The sequence below is a fragment of the Euprymna scolopes genome, chromosome 8, assembly GCF_053919585.1.
Source record: "Euprymna scolopes isolate OS-2025 chromosome 8, ASM5391958v1, whole genome shotgun sequence".
NCBI lineage: Eukaryota > Metazoa > Mollusca > Cephalopoda > Sepiida > Sepiolidae > Euprymna > Euprymna scolopes.
This window is the reverse complement of record NC_136489.1, coordinates 67,679,010-67,699,221: the sequence shown is the minus strand read 5'-3', so window position 1 is coordinate 67,699,221 and position 20,212 is coordinate 67,679,010. Positions and strand designations below refer to the sequence as shown.

At 32.7% G+C, this 20,212-nt stretch overlaps 1 protein-coding gene across 1 annotated transcript in view; it reads right to left on the bottom strand.

Annotated features, from left to right (window-relative positions):
- LOC145283595 (uncharacterized) overlaps positions 1-20,212 on the bottom strand; it is a 3,312,299-nt gene that overhangs the window by 42,637 nt on the left and 3,249,450 nt on the right. The window contains exons 32-34 of the mRNA XM_080132527.1: positions 14,058-14,175; positions 7,906-8,087; positions 6,903-7,016 (exon numbers count right to left, since the gene is read on the bottom strand). Of these exons, the coding sequence (XP_079988653.1) occupies positions 6,903-7,016; positions 7,906-8,087; positions 14,058-14,175 (414 nt within the window). The remainder of the gene's footprint in view (positions 1-6,902; positions 7,017-7,905; positions 8,088-14,057; positions 14,176-20,212) is intronic.

The following is a 20,212-nucleotide window of genomic DNA, read 5'->3' as shown; positions in this document are numbered from 1 at the left end:
ATGATTACTGGTAACCTGAAATCGACCAGCCTGCCATCTGTCTAAAAGATGTCCAGAATTGCTCTGCGTCAGATTCGTTGAGAGGTGATTGCAAAGACAGAGCTTGACAAGCAGAGCAACGACAATCGCCATTCCCTATTTGGGCATCAAGAGGTGTCACGGCGACTACCGTTCCACAAGAGCTTTGCCACTATCACAGGCTTTGGACGAACAACACCAGCGTTCTTACGACTGTGTTGGTGAAATACTCAGTCAAAGACAACAACAGCAAAAATCTTCTGGCACCAAAAAAAGACCTCCCACTAGGTTGAACTCCTCTCCAAAAAGTGTGAACAACACTCAACTGGGCTTGTGCGAAAGTCTCCAAGACACGGAACAATCTGCACAAGTTAGGTTATATGCAGGATGCTCAGTGTTCCCGTGGCACTGATGTGCAGACTATTGCAGACATCTTCACAGACTGTCTCCTAAGTGAGGTATGCTCCAGGGTAAACCTGAGGAATGCTTCAGACACTGCCCAACAATGGACAGCGAGATGGGGTGAAATGATGACGTTAAAAACACATATTTTGTGATTTTTGTTATTTACGTATCTTGCTGGATATTTGACTTTTGAGAGGACACTCAATTTTTAAAGTCGCTACAATTTCTTGTGTATTCGCTCTGAAGCAATGAAAGGTTTCACATTTCTTGTAGTCCTGAAAATCGCTTTCACATTTTTAAAATTTCCTTTTATCTTGATGCATTATTCAACTCTCCCTGAAAATACTCATCTCTCAGTCGTTTCATTAAACTGTTTGTCAAACTGTTCGTGCTAAGCATCACTTTTATTACAAAATGAAGTCATGGGAAATTCCACACAATCAATTCCGTTCTAAATAGATTCAAACAGTTTTGTAGAAGAAAGGTTTTGATTTTAATATCTATTCAACAAGTGGATTTACTTTTAAAATTATTTTTTTTTGGGCGCATGCATACAATTTTAGACATTTTCATGGCAATACAGAATACTCATCGTAATCATCACTATGTATCAGAAATGCCGGAAGTAGACGGTTACAGACAATTTAGCATCCTCTGATTAAAAAGTCCCAAGTTATTGTTTGTTTCTTTTTAGTATTGATTTCAAATACAATAAATAAGGATATCTGTTTATTTACTTGTATGAATCTATCTCACAAAGAAACATATCTAAACATATTTATTTGAAAAAAAAATTTTTTTTTCAAATAAATATGTTTAGATCATTTTTTCTTTAAATAAATGTTTTGTGAAAATATTCATACTTTTTGGAACTGTTAAACATTCATTCAATTTTGTGATAATTTGTCTGTAAATAAATATATTAAAAAATAAAAATAACTCTCAATACGGCATATTCACTCATTTCAATCATTGTTAAGTGCGGGAAGTAGACGGTTACAGCCAATTTCGTGCCTCTTGGCGAAAAAAGTCTTGATTCCGGCATAAGCAATTACCTTCGTTTGTTTATGATGTGCTTGTGCATTGTCACGAGACAAATGTTTTGGTTTCGTTTTGAAGAGCGCATACCAGGGGATACAATCGAAAATCTTAGCAAATATCAACAACAATGCAATAACATGAATTAAAACATTAATTATCCGAACATTTATTGAATTAAAATAAATTAAGAAAATTATAACAACACAAAACAAAGTTTTTTTTAACACCAAATAGTAAGGGCTCTTTTTTGTTATTGTAGCGAAATCCTATTGCCGAAAAACTGCGTTTTCATTAAAAACAATAACTACTCACATTTCTTGTCAATTTCAACAATAAGCAATGTTAAAAGAAATACATATTATATACGTTTGAAGCAAAAGCAACGCATTATTACAAAATAAACAGATATTTATTTTGTTTGAAATTTATAAATATATTTCGAAGATACACTTCATCATCAGTATGTCTTTCTTTCTTTTTGCCATGTTGTTGTTGGAGCATAGAATAAGAAGAAGTCCATTTGTTGTTTTTACGGTAGTCTTTTCAAATGTCGGAACGGTGCGTTGGTCACGCGGAATTCACGTTAGGGTTTTCGATTGTTTCCCCTGGTATGCTCTCTTCAAAATGGAACCAAAACAGTTGTCTCGTGACAATAGTACCCAAGCACATCATAAGCAATGTTATCTACCTAACTGTCATATCGCAATTAGTTAAGTATTTTTGGAATATTACATACATGATGTATTTCCATGATTCAACGAAATTATGATTTCGGCCATGTTTGTTTTGTTACGTATGACATGTGACGTAAACACAAAAGAAACGAAACCTATTATATTAACTAAAGCTGCTAATTTTTTTAGACACTATTTTCTATAATAATTAATTTTCTACCTTATCATTATTCGTAATTTTTGGATATTTTCATTACTGAGACATGACAATTCATGTAATAACGAAAAAGGACTCAGCACTGATATCTCGTTTAGTGTAAACAAAAGTTTGTTTATATTTACGTGATTATTGAAAATGTAATCATGCAATAAAAATTTAATTAAGATTAACCACGTTGTTTAATAAATAATAAAAAAGAAAGAATGCAAGACGAAGTTTTCAAATGGTTAAATATGTTTTATTTTATAATTTAAAATTAAAACAATTAAACAATAAAAATTAAAATGGGATCAAGTAAAGATTAGATACCTCGTAGCAGACGACAAAAATAGGCGAACAATTCAAAGGGCACCGGTTGTTCGACCTTGACATTGCTGTTAGTTGTTTCTAAATTTGTAAACAGGTCAAATTTTAAAGATTTAAAAGAAAGTATATATTTACAAAACATTTTCTTTAATATTAAATATTTACAAAACTTTTAAGGATTAAAAAGAAACAATTTTTTTCCTATTTACGCAAAACCTTTTTAATGTAAGTAATAAAACGAACGTATTTAAACTTTTAAAGTTTTGTTACTTACACAAAAAGTTTTGTGTAAATAGAAAAAAGTTTTTTTTTTAATCCTTAAAAGTTCTGTAAATATTTAATATTAAAGAAAATGTTTTGTAAAAATATACTTTCTTTTAAATCTTTAAAAGTTTTGTAAATATGTCTGCTATTTGACCTGTTTACAAGTTTAGAAACAACTAGCAGCAATGGCAAGGTCGTACAACCGGTGCCCCTTGAATTGTTCGCCTATTTTTGTCGTCTGCTACGGGGTATCTAATCTTTACTTGATCCTTAAAAGGTTGATTTAATTTTACAGTAGATAAACGTTTGTTTACATTAAACGAGATACCAGTGTCGACCGAACGAACCCCTTTTAGTGATTACATGGTTCGAGGATATTTGTACAACTAAACGGCAAATCTGCCAAACTGTTTTTTGAAATGAATGAATGAAAATTGTAAAAATATATGACTTATGATTTATAAATACTTTTGAACATGTGAATTTTCGAAGAAATCCTTTGGGAATTCTTGAATTGCATTTGTCTGACCCTGCTATGTGCTCTTCAAACTGAAACCAAAAAGTTGTCCCGTGACAGTAATGCACGTGCCAAGAGTTCTTGTCGTTAAGGGGAGATAAATGCATTTTTCCCTTATTTCATTAGTTTTTGCAAAGTTAAATTTCAGTCAAAGGGGAGATAATTATCAATTTACTAGTAGTGCAACAATTGACATGCACTTCAACCAATGGATCGAAGGCCAGGAATAACGTCATAGGTCTTAAAAGCTATTGATTACTTAAAAAAATATTTAACCTTATTTATTGAAAAATATGTTTTATACAAATGAATTAAAATAGTAATATTATATTATTTTTCTTATTTTAAATAAGTTAATATTTTGAATAAATTAATTTAAGTCCCAAATTTACTCCTAAAAAAGCACACACACACACACACACACACACACACACACACACACACACACACACACACACACACACTCTCTTGTCCTGGAAGTGCAAATGGATAATACTGTACTCCTCGTGATGTAGATGCCATGCTAGAATCTTTAAATTCAAATCTTTACAGAAATTTATAATGTGAGATCTATCAAATTTACAGAACTACCTTAACTTAATAACATTAAAGTATTCATGTTGTCTGTCTCAACTTTATAGTAAAATACCTTTATTTAAGTCGGCAAGCTAAGGACTTTTAAACTATCATCTATCTGGATTTATTCACAGCAATACTACAGAGTTTTTATTGGGTTTTCAACCGGTTTCATTGATCAGATGTTGTAACAGAGCTGCTGATGCATATGTAGCAATAACGACAGCTCACGTATGCAAATGACCAAGCTGTGGCATGAGTTGATGTCACAGCAAAGGAAAACGATGAAAAGAAAAATGGACATTTGAAACCATGTGGGTGGCGACAGTGAGGTGAAGCCCGTGCCGATAAAACTAGATTTAAAAAACTCGCATGGCCACGACTGGATTTGAGAAGACATGTCGACATGGGAAGAGAAAAAGCCTCTGTCTGACAAGGGAGAGTTTTGTTAACCACATAGTGAATGAAGAGACTCGTAAAACCAAGATGCAGGAATAGTTTTGAAAGTACCATTAATAAATGCCTTTTATTAAAACTAAAAAAAACAAACAGCCAAGTTAAATTTCTTTCCATTGTTTCTTTACAAGACTTTTGTGCACAATGTTCAGATCCGAGTGAAAATGCAATGGCCACAAATTTATGGACATCATTTTTAATATCATTTTACTATCTAAATCACTTTTTCAAACGTTAACATTTTCAAAGTTTTGAATTTTACTAGCTACTCTATAGCAATTCTATTCTATTATTTTGCTAATTATTTTTCTCCAAAGAAAAAAGCCTAATTTTTAAAACTTTATGAAATAACAAAAACTCTTTTGTATTTTGTATTCCTGGTTTTTGAACAGTAAATTTTGTAAATGTTAATTTGCATAATTCAGTTCCTCCAAAATTTGTTTGTTTATATATATATATATATATATATATATATATATATATATATATATATATATATATATATATATATATTTGTTTGCGTGTGTGTGTGTGTGTGTGTGTGTGTGTGTGTGTGTTTTCAATTTTTCTATCAGTTTATTCAAGCTGGAGATGGGGCATCCCACCAGATACCAGATATTCATCCGCTATCTCATCTTTCAACTGAGAGATCTTTTTAAGATTCCAACTCTTCCTTTAAGTGCAATTGTTTGAGTCCTTGTTGCACTTGATTCACTGGATATATTTGCATGGTATTTTTTGAAATTCTTTTTCATGAATCCAACTGTTCCTATAATTACTGTATTGTTACTATATATATATATATATATATATATATAGAGAGAGAGAGAGAGAGAGAGAGAGAGAGAGAAAGATAAAGGGATAGACAGACAGAAAACACACAGACGATATTTCTACCCTAGTTTGCCCAACAGTTTAAAAATATAAAACAAAAACTCTAAAAATAAACGTGAAATCTGAAATATTAAATCCAAGAAAATGTCAAGGGAAGTAACTATTTCGTTATTTGGTATAATATCACTCAATACGAGAAAGAAAGATATGAGAATGTTGAATATATAAATATATATATATATGTGTGTGTGTGTGTGTGTGTGTGTGTGTTCGTATATATACATTTATATATTATACATATGTTCACATATATCTTCTCTTTCATTTGGCTTGACTTCACGAACGAAGATCCTATGAAGGAAAGCTATCCACGTAGACTGCAGGCGCACTTGTGGCTAGTGAGCCCGATGCAGGACAAGTAGGTTTGGCTGCAGTCAAAAGTCACGTCAGGTACGGCTGCTGAGGCTTCCCGGATCTTCCTCCTGCAGATTCTCTGTGCTGAAGACCTCAAAGGAGGTGAGAGCCTGGTGAACATTGCGTCGCCAGGTGTCATGGTCAGCAGCGAGAGTAGACCGCTGGTGGTGGTCAATGTGGCAGGCACTGAGGGACTTCTTCAGAAAGTCTTTATATCGTTTATTCGGTGCCCCTCTGTCACGACTAACAGTGGTGAGTTTGTCATATAGGGCGCCACATATATATATATATTGTCATATAGGGCGCTACATATATATATATATATAGCCGCATATATATATATATATATATATATATATATATATATATATATATTCACACTGAGGAAGACCGAAGGATCGGTCAAAAATTATGTGCTTTTGAAAGAAACATTCTTGTTTTTTTTTCAAAAGACTTTTTGTATTCCTACACATCAACACACAGGAAATAAATACAGAAAAGATATAAACATTCATATATTTTTCGTATTGATTTTTTATTTATACATATTTACACACACACTCACACACACACATACATATATATATATATATATATATATATATATACATATTTACATATATATATACATATTTACACACACATACATATATATATTCATACATATTTACACACACATACATATATATATTCCTACATATTTACATATATATACATATTTACACACAAACACACACACACATATATATATTTACATATATATATACATATTTACACACACACATGCATATATATTCATACATATTTACATATATATACATATTTACACACACATACACACACATATATATATATATTCATACATATTTACATATATATACATATTTACACACACACACACACATATATATATATATATATGTAGAGAGAGAGAGAGAGAGAGAGAGAGAGAGAGAGAGAGAGAGAGAGAGAGAGAGAGAGAGGTAGCATGGGACAGAGAAAGAAAACATTTGGGAATTGGTAGAGCAAGAGAAGAAAAGAACAGAAGCAAGAAATCATTGGTGAAAAATTTAGAATTTGATCAACCGATCGATTGACGGACAGACAGACAGAGACACGGGAGATAGATTTAGAGATAGAGAATGAAAGAATGAATGAAAGAGAGTGCTGTATTGACCTGTGCTCATGCTCGCTGAAGAACCAGGAGAGCCACTGTGAGTGGAAGACAAAATACTCTTCTTGGAAGTGACTTTCTTTTGCCTCACTGACGTGCCTGGGCTGACAGAAAGGTCTGAAAAAAGAAGAAAAAAAGAAAAAAGAAAATAAACAATTTATAAATAAAAGAAATAATATGTATTTCATACATGATAAACATATAAAAACGCTGTGGAAGTGTTCCTGCCGGACGCAGTGGGGTCTACACTTTCTTTATCTTTCTAATGACTAATCAACAGAGAGACCAATCAGAGCTACGTAATCCCGAAAAAACAGAATCTAAGTGACATACCCGGAAAACAGGAGATAATGACGTGTCCCCTGTCTTCCAATCAAATGACCTGAGCCAAAAGAAATAAATAAAAGACGGCAAAAACGAATTATGGCAGTTAGTGAGAAAAGGACGATAAGGAACAAAGTTTATATTGAATTTCGATCCAACACATTAGACTAGATTTCATTCCTATCCCCTCCTAGCTCGCCATTACAACAATCATGGAACTTTAAAAGATAGAAATTCAGGAAAATCAATAGACAGCAAAGGAGAAAAGAAATTTCGTATTTCTTTCAACAATATCAATGTTCCAAAGCGCATGTTATGAAATTGACATTTGTCATTGTTACACATATACGTATACAGGAAGACTGAAAAGAAATAATAAATATTACTTATCATTAAAATATAGACATGTATTTATTTTTGAGTCAGAAAAAATATTTGAATCACAAAAAATGGTAAATTTTCAATTACTAATGTAAACCAATACCACAATTTCTTCAACATTCCCTCATTCTGATATACTCCAAAAGAGACAGAATGAACTAAGGCTGATGTACTATGTGTTAATTTGAGCCAGTACTCAGTGGTCAGTGTGTAAGAGTTCATCACACTCACACATTTTCATTCCTCACACTGCATAGTTCAACACCAAACATGGACAGTTCTAACGTGGCATAAAACTTACTTCTAAACTTAACTGCCTGTGTGTACACTACAAGGTCCGATAACTCTTTGGCTATTTGACTGTCTTTTTTCTGCTTGGATTTTGGAATCAGTTTAACCTCCGGTAGGTCATCTTCCAGTTGCCAATCAAGGTCAGGTTGAGTTTTTGGACGGTTTCTTTCTCCAAACGAGGAACTTCGAGGTCTGAGGATGAAAAAGAGAACGAAAATAACATAAATACCGGTAAAAATAAAACAAAAGTTTAAAAATATTTTTAAAAATAATTAAAAAAATTATTACTAGGATATCGTACAGCATATTATATACGTTTTAACTCTTTCCATATCTCAGTTTGATTCACAAAGCAAATCCTCACCTTTAACTCCACAAATCCAGGCTGGCTAAGTAGTTGTCATACATCTCAACATTGCATGATCCCGTATAAACAAAATCTATCAATCCTTTTTAGGTCTGGTCAGGAACTTTTATTATTTTCTTTCCTGTCTCTTGCATCACCCCTACCCCCTCTCTCTCTCCACATGTGCATGCATGTATGCGTATCACGAGAACATTAGATGACATCACCGTTTAAGAAAAACACACGGATTCTACTTTTATTACCATGTTCCTTCTTTTTAGACCCATGCAATGTAGAAGAAATAGAAAATAAATAACCTGAAGAATGCGTATAACCTCGAAAAGTTTTGATTTTAAACAAATAAATATTTGTTTATTTATAAAAAAAACTGCGATATATTGGCTTATAAACGTAAAACACGTATTTCAATATGTGTGCTTGTGGGTATGTGTGTGTGTGTGTGTGTGTGTGTGTGTGTGTGTGTCCATATATGCATGCGTGTATGTATATGTATATATACGTGCACAGCAATATTTCATGACTCATCCAGAGATTGATAAACGGTCAAATATGTCAGCAAAGTTACCAATCACCTCAAAGTTTAAACGGCACCCTCTCATGGGAAAAGATAAGGACAAGATATTCTAGTAAAAAATATAATAAATTTATAACTTAAAATATTGTAGCATTAAGAATTCTTTTTAAATTCAATTGATAACACTTAAATTCAATTTATAATATTATATAATCAATTCTTAATGCTGCAATATTTTAAGTTATAAATTTATTATATTTTTACTAGAATATCTTGTCCTTTTCTTTTCCAGTTTTAACAACTAGTCATTTACTTTTCCATGTTTAAGCTTAACCATATTTTCATGCTCACATGTTTCTATTGTAATATATATATATATATATATATATATATATATATATATATATATATATATATATATATATATATATATCAAAGAATTACCGTATAGCTACATTTCAAGATCCAAATATTTATTTTCCATGCAAAGCATCTCTTTCAGCATGTTAAAATTTCGCGACATTATTTAAAAAGTTGATTCATTATGCAGAAACAATCGGTTATTATTATGTCAATACCGACTCTTTTCGTGCATATACTCCTCAGGAAAAATAGAAATTCTTTGCTTAGAATGGAAAACTGCATGGCAATAAAATGTCAAAAGAGTAAAAAAAAAAAAATTATAGAAGACTCAACATTCTATGAATTTTCTTTTTCTCTGGAAGATTTACAGTTACAAACGGGTATCCAATTATATATTTATGTCACTATATATATATATATATATATATATATATATATATATATATATATGTGTGTGTGTGTGTGTGTGTGTATGTGTACACACATATGCATATATGTACACATATATATACACAGATGTATATATACATATATATACACGCATATGTATACATACATGTACATACACACATATATATGCAGGCACATCTATCTTCGCACACATATATATCCACACATATACATGTACATACACATCTGTATATACACGTATACACAAAAACACATATACAGACACACGAACACACACACATACATATATATGCCAACATACATATTTATATACAAGCACATATACACAAATACACGCACACGCACACACACACACACACACACACATATACAGGGTGACTAAAAAAAACAGAGGACATTCAATAGTTTTCTGAGCATTTTACAGTCAACGGAGAAAAAAAAAGCCAAAACCCTAGTGTTTTGATGTGATGTTTTGAATATAACAAACTAGTTATGACCAAAGTTTCGTTTCATTCGGAAAAAAACACTAAGAAACAGGGCCTAATTAGAGTTGGGGCCCGTTTTTTAGGGTCACCCTGTATATATATATATATATATATATATATATATATATATATATATTAAAAAAAATGTGGTGAGCAACTCAATCTATAATGTACATTATAGATAAGTTCAACACTCATTGTTATTTACACTTTAACGTATGAGGCAATTCACACGATGGTTCGATGAACATTGGATGTAAAAGGAATTGTCAAATCTAAAGCAACGTTGCAGGAACGTATATATGCTTCTGCTGACATGATTATTCACGTCAAACCCAATGAAAAGAAAACAATGAAAAATATATGTTCTTAGAGAAAGATAAACGCCATCAACATAAAACATGTCAGATGATGTTTAAAGCGATTAATGGCTGCAAAAAAGAAGGAACATTATAAACCGTGAAATGCATAAGTGGTGGAAACACGTTTGAATAAAAGGCGTTACCTGAAAACGAGTACAAACTAAATTTATCCAAACAAAGAGAATCTGTTTCGTAACAAGTAATACAATAAAAGCATTGCTTAAAGCATTTATCAATGTGTCAGGATTTATCATTTATATATATGTATAATTATATACATTTAGAAAATCCCGTATTCCATAGAGTTTCAAAAAATGCCGTCTTCTCTTCTTCAGTGGAAAGACAATAGCAAAATATTATTTAAAGTTAAATTATGGTTTTGCTATTTAGCATATGAAGCGAATCATTTTTGCATGAAATATAATGAAAAAAAATGAATATATATGTGTATATATATACACACACAAGCGGCAAAAAGAAAATCCGCACTTGTAATTTTTTCAAAAACTGCAAATTTAAGCTAAATTTAATGTAACTGTTCAAACAACCTATACCTCATTTGATTGGCCTTTTATTCTTGTATAATTTTATCTGTTCATATTTGACTTTTAATTGAAATATTGTAGTGTTCACGTCAATTTAAAAAAAAATAAGTTCAACTTGAAGAGGCAAAAAGGAAGTCTGCACAATGGAAAATTGTTATTTTAATGTAAATTTAGGACATTAATGCAACACAAATACAACAGGAACACAATGAACTAGTTAATATTTAGTAGCATAGCCCTTCTGCAATTTGACAGCCTTCAGTCTTTTGGGAATTCCTTAAATTAGATTGCAGCAATACTCCGGGGAAAGGGCATCCCACTTTTCTTTAATTTTTGTCCAAAGTTCTTCCAAATTTGAAATTTTATCATTGCGTAGCTGTTGCTTGATGTAATGCCATATTTTTTCGATAGGATTGAGGTCTGGAGATTGTACAGGCCAATCCAAACACGGAATATCATGCTCTTTATTATCTTGACATTGCCAGCTGTGTGAATGGGAGCATTATCCTGCATGAAGATGAGATTATTATCCAAATTCCGACCAAAGTAGGGTTGAAAATGCTCAGTCAACATATTAATGTACTTGATCGAATTAATTCGACCTTGCTAGCGAACTATAGGTCCTGGACCATTGGTACTAATAATGCCCCACACCAAAACTGAACCTCCACTACCTTGCAGCGTTGAAACTGAACATCTAGGGTTCAATTTTTTGTCTTTCCTCTGACGGACGTACTGCCTACCATCACGGCCTAGCATATTGAACTTGCTTTATTCGCTAAAAAGCACTTTTGAGCAATATGAAGAGTTATGATCTTCATTGCATCTGACGAAGTCCAGATGGCGCTTTCTGTTCTTTACAGAAATGATTTGCTTGCGTCTTGCTACACATCCTCACAAATTAAATTCCTTTAATCTGTTCTCGACAGTAGAAAGAGAGCACTTTTTAACAAGATTTCACTGTTATTGGATTTGGGGAGCCATTTCAAATCTATTTCTTAGGCTGTGGATCTTGATAGCATTGTCTTCCCTGTTAGAATTCACTCTAGTACAACCAGATTTAGGGGCATCACGAACACTGCCTGTGTTTTGGTGCTTTTACACAGTCTTTCGTGCAGTTTTCTCATCACATTTCAATCTGTGGCCGATTTCTCGATTGGATAAACCAGAAAGGTGGAGATTGATGAGAAATTCATGGCATACGGACCAAATGTTACGCTGTATAACCTGGAACAACAACAATTACGATTAGAGATGCTTTGTAGCCTGTTGGTGGACATTTTAAACTGATGTAGGGGCGATAATTGTTGCTGCAGACTTTTTTGGGGCTCCTCAATTTGAAGTTTTTTTTTTAAATTGAGGTAAACACAAGAGTATCTTATTTAAAAGTACAATATGAACAGGTAAAATTATAGAGGAATAAAAGGCAAATCGAATGAAGTATAGTTTGTTTAAACAGTTATATTAAATTTAGCTTAAATTTGCAGTTTTTGAAAAAAAATTACAAGTGCGGACTTTCTTTTTGTTGGCACTGTATATATAGTTCGTTTATTATACAAATATTATTGGTTACATATGTGCATAAATGTTTCAGTGGCGTCCCAATTCAGGGACAACACTTCATCAGACCAAAAAAGATATTGAATTCTTTTTTGGTCTAATGAAGTGTTGTCCTTGAATTAGGACTCCATTGAAACATGTATACACATATGTAACCATATGTAACGAATAATGTTTGCATAATAAACGGACTATATACCAGCTCTGTCCTGCATTGAGCACTCTTAAATAACCACGTGAGTTTAACTGGATTTACCTCTGGGAAACTAACCTATAAAACAGGTCTAGGAAACTAACCTATAAAACCGGTACATTATATATATATATATATATATATATATATATATATATATATATATATATATATATATGCAAATTTCAAAATTTAACGCTTTAAAGATCAAACTAGTGAAGAATTTTTCAACAAATGAACATACTTATTTTTAATAAATGAATATGCTTATTTATTGAACATTTTTTTTTTCACTTATTTGATCTTTAAATCATTAAATTTTGAATTTTGTATTCCATATCAACAGTGCTTATAAACAGTACTTTTATTAATATATATATATATATATATATATATATATATATATATATATATATATATATATATATATATAGGCATCCATAGACTGACTGTTTCGCTGTATCACAGATCTCTTATTTTCTTTCTCTCTCTATATATATACGATTACACACACACACACACACACACACACACACACACACACACACACACACACACACACACACACACACACATATATATATGTTTTGTGGTCCAATTTTAAATTTTGAAAAAACAACATATAGAGACATATATTCGATTTAAGAATTTATTGTTTGACAAAGGAATATATAGAAGGGGTTATTTTAATTTCCTTAATCCATGGATTTTCAACAATGGCTCATATCATCAGAGGAAATGAAATGCAGTTAGCAAAATGTTCAGCTGCGAATGGACGCTATTTTGTTTTCAGCACAATTATTGAAAATAGTTTTTTTGAGTGGTTGTGGATAATTATATGGAGAAATTTATACGAAAAGAGAAGTTGATACAACCTGGGTAGTCCATTATCGGAAGGAGTCCAATGTCATTCGGGGTTATAAATCTGGGTGGGCAGAAAATAGTATTTATGTTGAACTTGAAAACGTCCAAGTTGTAGTCAGATGGGAAACAGGCAAGAGGCAGAGAGTTGATTGATTGATCAAATAGTTAATTATTTGATCTTTTACTTTGACTGGTTGATTCTGTTTGAATCTGTTGAAAATGCTTTTTAATCCAGAAAAAGTTTTTTTTTTACATATTCTTAAATTTGTGCTTACCAGTGAGACATTGTTTTTAAATGTTTGTTAAAGATTTCTCTTTATTATAATTCCTTTGTTTGAATTTTTGATGGATCAATAAATATTGTAATTTATTCGATTTTTTATTTTCATCATCAATTCTATTAACACATACTTACCTACACTCTCAAAAAATATATCCCAGTATTTATTTGCTATTCATAGGAATTAAAATTAATGACGGCATATGAGTGATACTTACATTCCTTGTCTGCAAATATCACCAAAGGAGTCAGCCCTCAATCTCGTATGCTTAGACTTTTCATCTTGCTCCGGTGTCTGACTTCCTTGGCTGTCCACTGATCGGCGCATGTCTTTTTCTGAAAAACAAATAAGACAACCACATAAATAACTTTCTTTTAATCATTTGAACAAATTGAAATTACATGTACAATATAACTTCATTACATGAATACATTGTGCAACAATTTATTTTACATTTTGAAGGTTGTCTAGATTTCTACAACTGATTTAGGGTATTTTGCTGAATCAGGAAATGGTATCTGTTTCTCTCCATCAGGTCAGGTTTTTTGCTAAGTTGATTTGAGAAAAAATAAGATCTTATGACAAAATTGATTACATTTTTGTCGGATTTGAGCAGATTTTGCCAACATATATCATCCTAAATATGTTTTTAAGAGAACAAAATGTTTTTCCAACAAAATATATTGATTACCTGATAGAAATATCGATTACTATAAACTGAATGATAAAAATAAGTAAATTGCATGTTACTTTACCATTACTCAAACTTCAGGGCCTGAACTTTCGTTTCTTGGAATTCCTGGAATGCGCTCAGCGGCAGCGAGGTCTTTCTTCAAATTGCAACAGTAATCAGCCATCATGACTGCATCCCTGCTACCCTAATACCTGGTCTCCATCTCTTTCAGGTCATGATGGAATTTTTCCCTTTGCTCGTCATTCATTGAATCCAGGTTCTCAGGAAACCGGTCCACATGAGAAAATAGGTAGTACGTCTTAGTGCTCATATTGCAGCCCAAGTTTCTGAAAGGAGCCCAAGTTATGATGTTGACAAGTTCTGTGTAGTTTCCGTCCTTATTATTGCCAAGAAAGTTCGTCACTAGCAAAACAAAATGCCTTCCACGCTTCCAGTTCCACTCATTGAGTTTTCAAATTCGGGATCTTTGATAAGCTGCTGAATCTAAGGACCATCAAAGATGCCAGCATTCAACTTCTCCATAGTCAATCTTTGAAAAGTCTAGCAAGTCACCATCCTTATCCCGAGCGTCGGTGAATTACCTGATTAAGCCGAATTGATGTGGAGTGGTGGGAAGAGTATTCTGTCTTTCTCCACCAGAGGGTTGTTGATGACGTTACTTTCTTTGCAAGGCACCAATACTCCCACACAGGCCATTAAAATAATCATTTCCAATCAAAACATGGCATTTTCTCCACACTATACTAAAATGCTCAACACATGATCAAGACATGTGTACATATCAACGAAAACGTAAAAACAACATGGCCATAGTTCAAAATACTTGACCTGATTGAGCAAAACCAATGTGATTATTGAATTCAGTGCATCAGATTTGTTGCAAATAACAAATTTGTTCTTGACCAGTGTTATAATTATTATGATTATGACCACTGGTGTTCCCATTCATAGAACAGTTGATGGGGGCCACTCTTCTCTAAATCAATAACAGTAAAGAATATAGTGATATTGAACTTGGTGGTTTAAAAGTAATGTTCAAAACTGTTTATCCAAAAGTGGAGAATTTCATTAGAATTATGAATGTGTGTCAGAATATTTCGTTATAAACAATTTTATATCGTTATAAACAATTTTATATCGTTATAAATAATTTTATTTTGTTATAAATAATTTTATTTCGTTATAAATAATTTTATTTCGTTATAAACAAGACGGAATATTGCTATTGATAAGCTGAGAAAATCTTTCTCCTTTTTCTGAACAAAATAAAGATATTATTACGACTTCTCCCATTCTTTTCTAATTTGGTGGTGGTGGTGGGGGGACTGTATCTAGTGCTCCTACAATTATTGGTATTATATAACTTCATTTTCTATATTTATTTCAGTTCTCTTAAAAGTTCCAGATATTTGCTGCGTTTTTCTGTTTACTTGATCGTCACCCCATAAACTGCAGGGACGGCAAAATGTCATATTTGCCAGATTTCTTTCTTCTTTGTTGACTATTATGTATCTGTCCATTTGTATGCATGTTCAAAATGGGATCCTTTCCAAAGCCAATGTTCACAAACTGGACAAATTCAGTGATATGCTGTCGTACTTTCATACACTGTATGGCGCCCCATCATAAAAAGGAAATCTTTTAATCGCTTGATGTGTCGTCACTGTTGTCAAGGGCGCTGGAAAAGAATGTTGTCAGCGCCCATTCCAAAACAGGAAGCAACAGAAAGAAAAATAAACACAAAAAAATTACACAAGTCTTTGTTTTGTTTTTTTGGGGGGTCATGTATTATCAACAATGTCAACGCTGTACAAAGGTCCTTCTACTCGACGAAAGAATAACAAAAAGAAAAAAATAATAAGAGGTAAAAAAAAATAGTGTAACACAAAAAATGAAGTCAACAAGTTATGTTGCTCTCTTTCCTTTCCTTTTCCCTTTCTCTGTCATACCCGAGTGAATGGCAGCAGTCATTAGCCTTTCTACGAGAAAGGAGAGGGAGCATCTAATTTCACTTGCTATCAACTATTGATTGGCTTGTTTTACATTGGTTCTTTCTTTCTTTTTTTGTCTTTCTTCAACCGAATTGGATAAATTAATTTTTTTTGGTATTATTTGGTAATATCCATCTGACGAGTTTCGAATATGCCTGGTCTCTATCCCTTTCCTTCTTTTGAAGGATGTTCAGTTCTTCAGGAATCTGAGTTGCTAGTTTCCAGGATGCTTTGCGAATCTTTAAAAATCTTGAAGATTTTCTCAACTGTCTATCCATAGGACCAATCTACTTCACACCAGAGAACCTTGTACCACTCTTTGCAAACCCTACAACTCCTATCTGCGACTCAGCAACTTAGCAAGTAACTGACTAAAACAAGCATGCCGCCTTGTTTTATATCAAGGGAGGTGGTTGTGTCAGTGAGATACGATCTTTATCATCCACCAATTAAAGTCCGTCATGCCATTCCTTGCTAAAAGACGATGGGTCAACCATTTATTCTAGATTTCCTGCATATTAACCAAACCCCAAAGACATGTACTATTCTCACAATCTGTTGATGGCCTACGATCATTGAGGTCACTCTTCTGGCTTAGCCAGAATTACATTTTTATCAATATTTGAAAATTACAGCAAGTTTGGTAATTCTCATTAATCGAATAATCAGCCCTAGTCAAAACAACCATTGTTTTTCTAGCTTATTTTTCCTGTTGAATTTATCAATCAGCCATATATGAATTATCCATCCCGATATATACTAGTGGATGAATAGCTAATGTAATCAGGATCTGTATTAGAAATAATGTAATACTTCCATTAATTATAGTAATTAGTTGGCAGGCACCAGCTTCACTCCACTTAGATTGAATCTCATGGTGCTAGCCACCCTGATGAGACATTTATATTGTAGGCTTCAAGGTTCCACCTGATTGATAGTGTCATACATAGTCACCTGCTCAAGATATCTATGTTAATGCTCAGGTATTTATTCCTTTTACTAGATTTCTACTATATAATTTAGTTCTAAGAGTTTTCTTATTCTTCTCCGGTATTCTTTTACAATCTTATATTTAAATCATGTTGATTTGATGGCATCTGCTTGCAGCACTCCCAAATACTTATAGGTATCATGTTTAACACACGTCCTCATCTTCTGCTGGTAGGAAGTTCCATGCTCGTTGCTCTCTCCAATTTTCTCCTTTTCATCTTTAGCAGTGCACAATTTTCTATTCCGAATTCCATTTGAATGTCTTGAAGATTCTGGTCGTATTTATTAATTTTTTCCAGTTCCTTCTTTCTTTTTGCAAATAATTTCCAGACGGATGGGGTGATTCATTCTTTGTTCCATGTCTGTAAATCTATATATAACATCAGATTGACTAATTATATTGTTGAATAGCATCATGCTATAGTAAACAATAGGGATGATAAAGAGTATCCCTGAAAGATTCCTATCTTTATTCTTATCTAAGTCAGGTGTTGTCCTCCAGCTGCCAGGTCCAGTTTCTATGCTGCCATTGCTTTCTTAATAAGATCTTGTCAGATATTTTGTACATCCTTAAGCATTCAATTATCCATGCTTGGGGGATTCTGTCATAAGATTTCTTGTAGTCAATCCATGCCATAGATATGTGATTTTTTCTGCATTATTATTATTATTATTATTATTATTATTATTATTATTATTATTATTATTATTATTATTATTATTATTTATTTTTTTTTTTTTCACAGGCTATCATCAAAGAATTCTCTTTAAGAGCAACCTGAAGTATTTCCTGAAGTCCGAGTGACAACAAGTCGGCCAGATTTCCAGTACTCACCACTTGTTTCAATAATTTCTGCAACTTAGTTTAAATTATCGCAATAGCATTTACCATTGATGTCTCGTTGGTAGCAACCATTGGTCTTCACTGGAATTAGAGTGACAATAAGCCTCCCCAAGGGTCCAGTCATCTTCGCAGTCATACAGTGGAGGTCTAGTTAGTGCTGTTCCTCCTCAGTCTTTCTATCTTCCTTGGCCCTTCTCAATTATTTGGTGTGGTGCCAATTTATGGGGGAAGGCGGGGGATCGGGAGGGTATTTACAATTATTCAGTTTCGGTTTTTATGATTCCATGTGATGTTCCATTGTGTTTTATATCCATAGCAGTTTCTATATTTCTGACTTGCACTTTTAGTTCCGCATTCAAGGGGTTTCCTTAATGTTTCTGCAGTTTTCATTATTGTTATATGACTATGAAATGGCACGTTTTGTTCAGTACGTTTTAAGAAAATATAAAAACTTTTCTAAGGATAAAAACATTCATATTTCAACCACAAAAATATAAATTGTATGCACACACATACACACACACACACACATACACACGCAATGTTTGGAAAATCGATGATATATATTCAGAATTATATTCTATGTGTACAGGAGCTTTGTTTAGTACCTTTTACTGAGACTCAACAGCTTTGATATTTGTTTGGTTGTAATTATTTCATGGTTTTATTGGCGTATTTGGCAACACCATGCCCAGGCTTATTTTACATGTGATCCTGTCATAATGATAGTGCTTATTTATCTCATATGTAAAAATAACGGTTAAATGTTGATTAGTATTTGTTTCAACGACTAAGAATACCGAAACCAAACATTTCCAGAAAACATATAGAACGTAATCGTGAAGTCATGCCATCGATTTTCCCAAACAACCTCTATATCATTACTAAATTGAATAAATAGTTTGAAATAAAAAGAAAAAAAAAAAACAACGATTTCAGAGAGTCGTTGATTCACCAAAAAGTTCTCTCTTCTTCCTCTGTCTGTCTCTCTCACTCACATCCGCATACATAAGTGTCTTGACAGAGAAAGGGAGAGCAAGAGAGAGAGAGAGAGAGAGAGAGAGAGAGAGAGAGAGAGAGAGAGAGAGAGAGAGAGTTTAAAGATATGTAAGAATGCTTTTAAACATACATCGAACATATAAAAATATTATAGAAAAGTGAAAAAAACACTATTACAAGTAACATATATTTACTGTTTATCGACATATTATATATCTATACTATTATATAAAAGGAACTTTCTGTGTGTATGCGTGTGTGTACGAGTTCATTTCCTATGGAATTGAAAACGGATGGGTCAGTTATTATGAAATTTAACAGGAAAGTATATGTGCCTGGCAGTGTTCTTAGGTTTTGTATCAGAATATGTTTGAAATAACTTGGTGAAAGAAGGAATAGGCGACTTCGACCAAAATTAACACCTTATACAGCCTAACACCACAAGTACATTTGAGAAGTTTTATTACTACACAAGCCGAAAAGGCCGACATATAAAATTAAACAGTAGGTTCTTTGATATAACAAGGGTGCGTTTGATAATAAATGATTCGGTTTAGAGCACAATTGAAGCATCATACTTAACTTTTGCATTTGAAATTTTACTGCAAGCCATTATATAAAAAAAATAATTTTATAAAATCAACAGTAAGTTCTGTACAGTGTAATGTATTGTGGAAAAGTTACTGCAGGAAGGCGTGTGAAGTTCCCTCCCGGTGCCCTGCAGCGAGTCCTCAACTAGAGAAGGCAATCAATCGATTTGATTGAAAAGTGAGCGGTTACCGATTTCGATGACAATAAAAATATGGGAGTGTGAAACATTCGTTGATCATCATTCAATCCCTACCTTATTATTC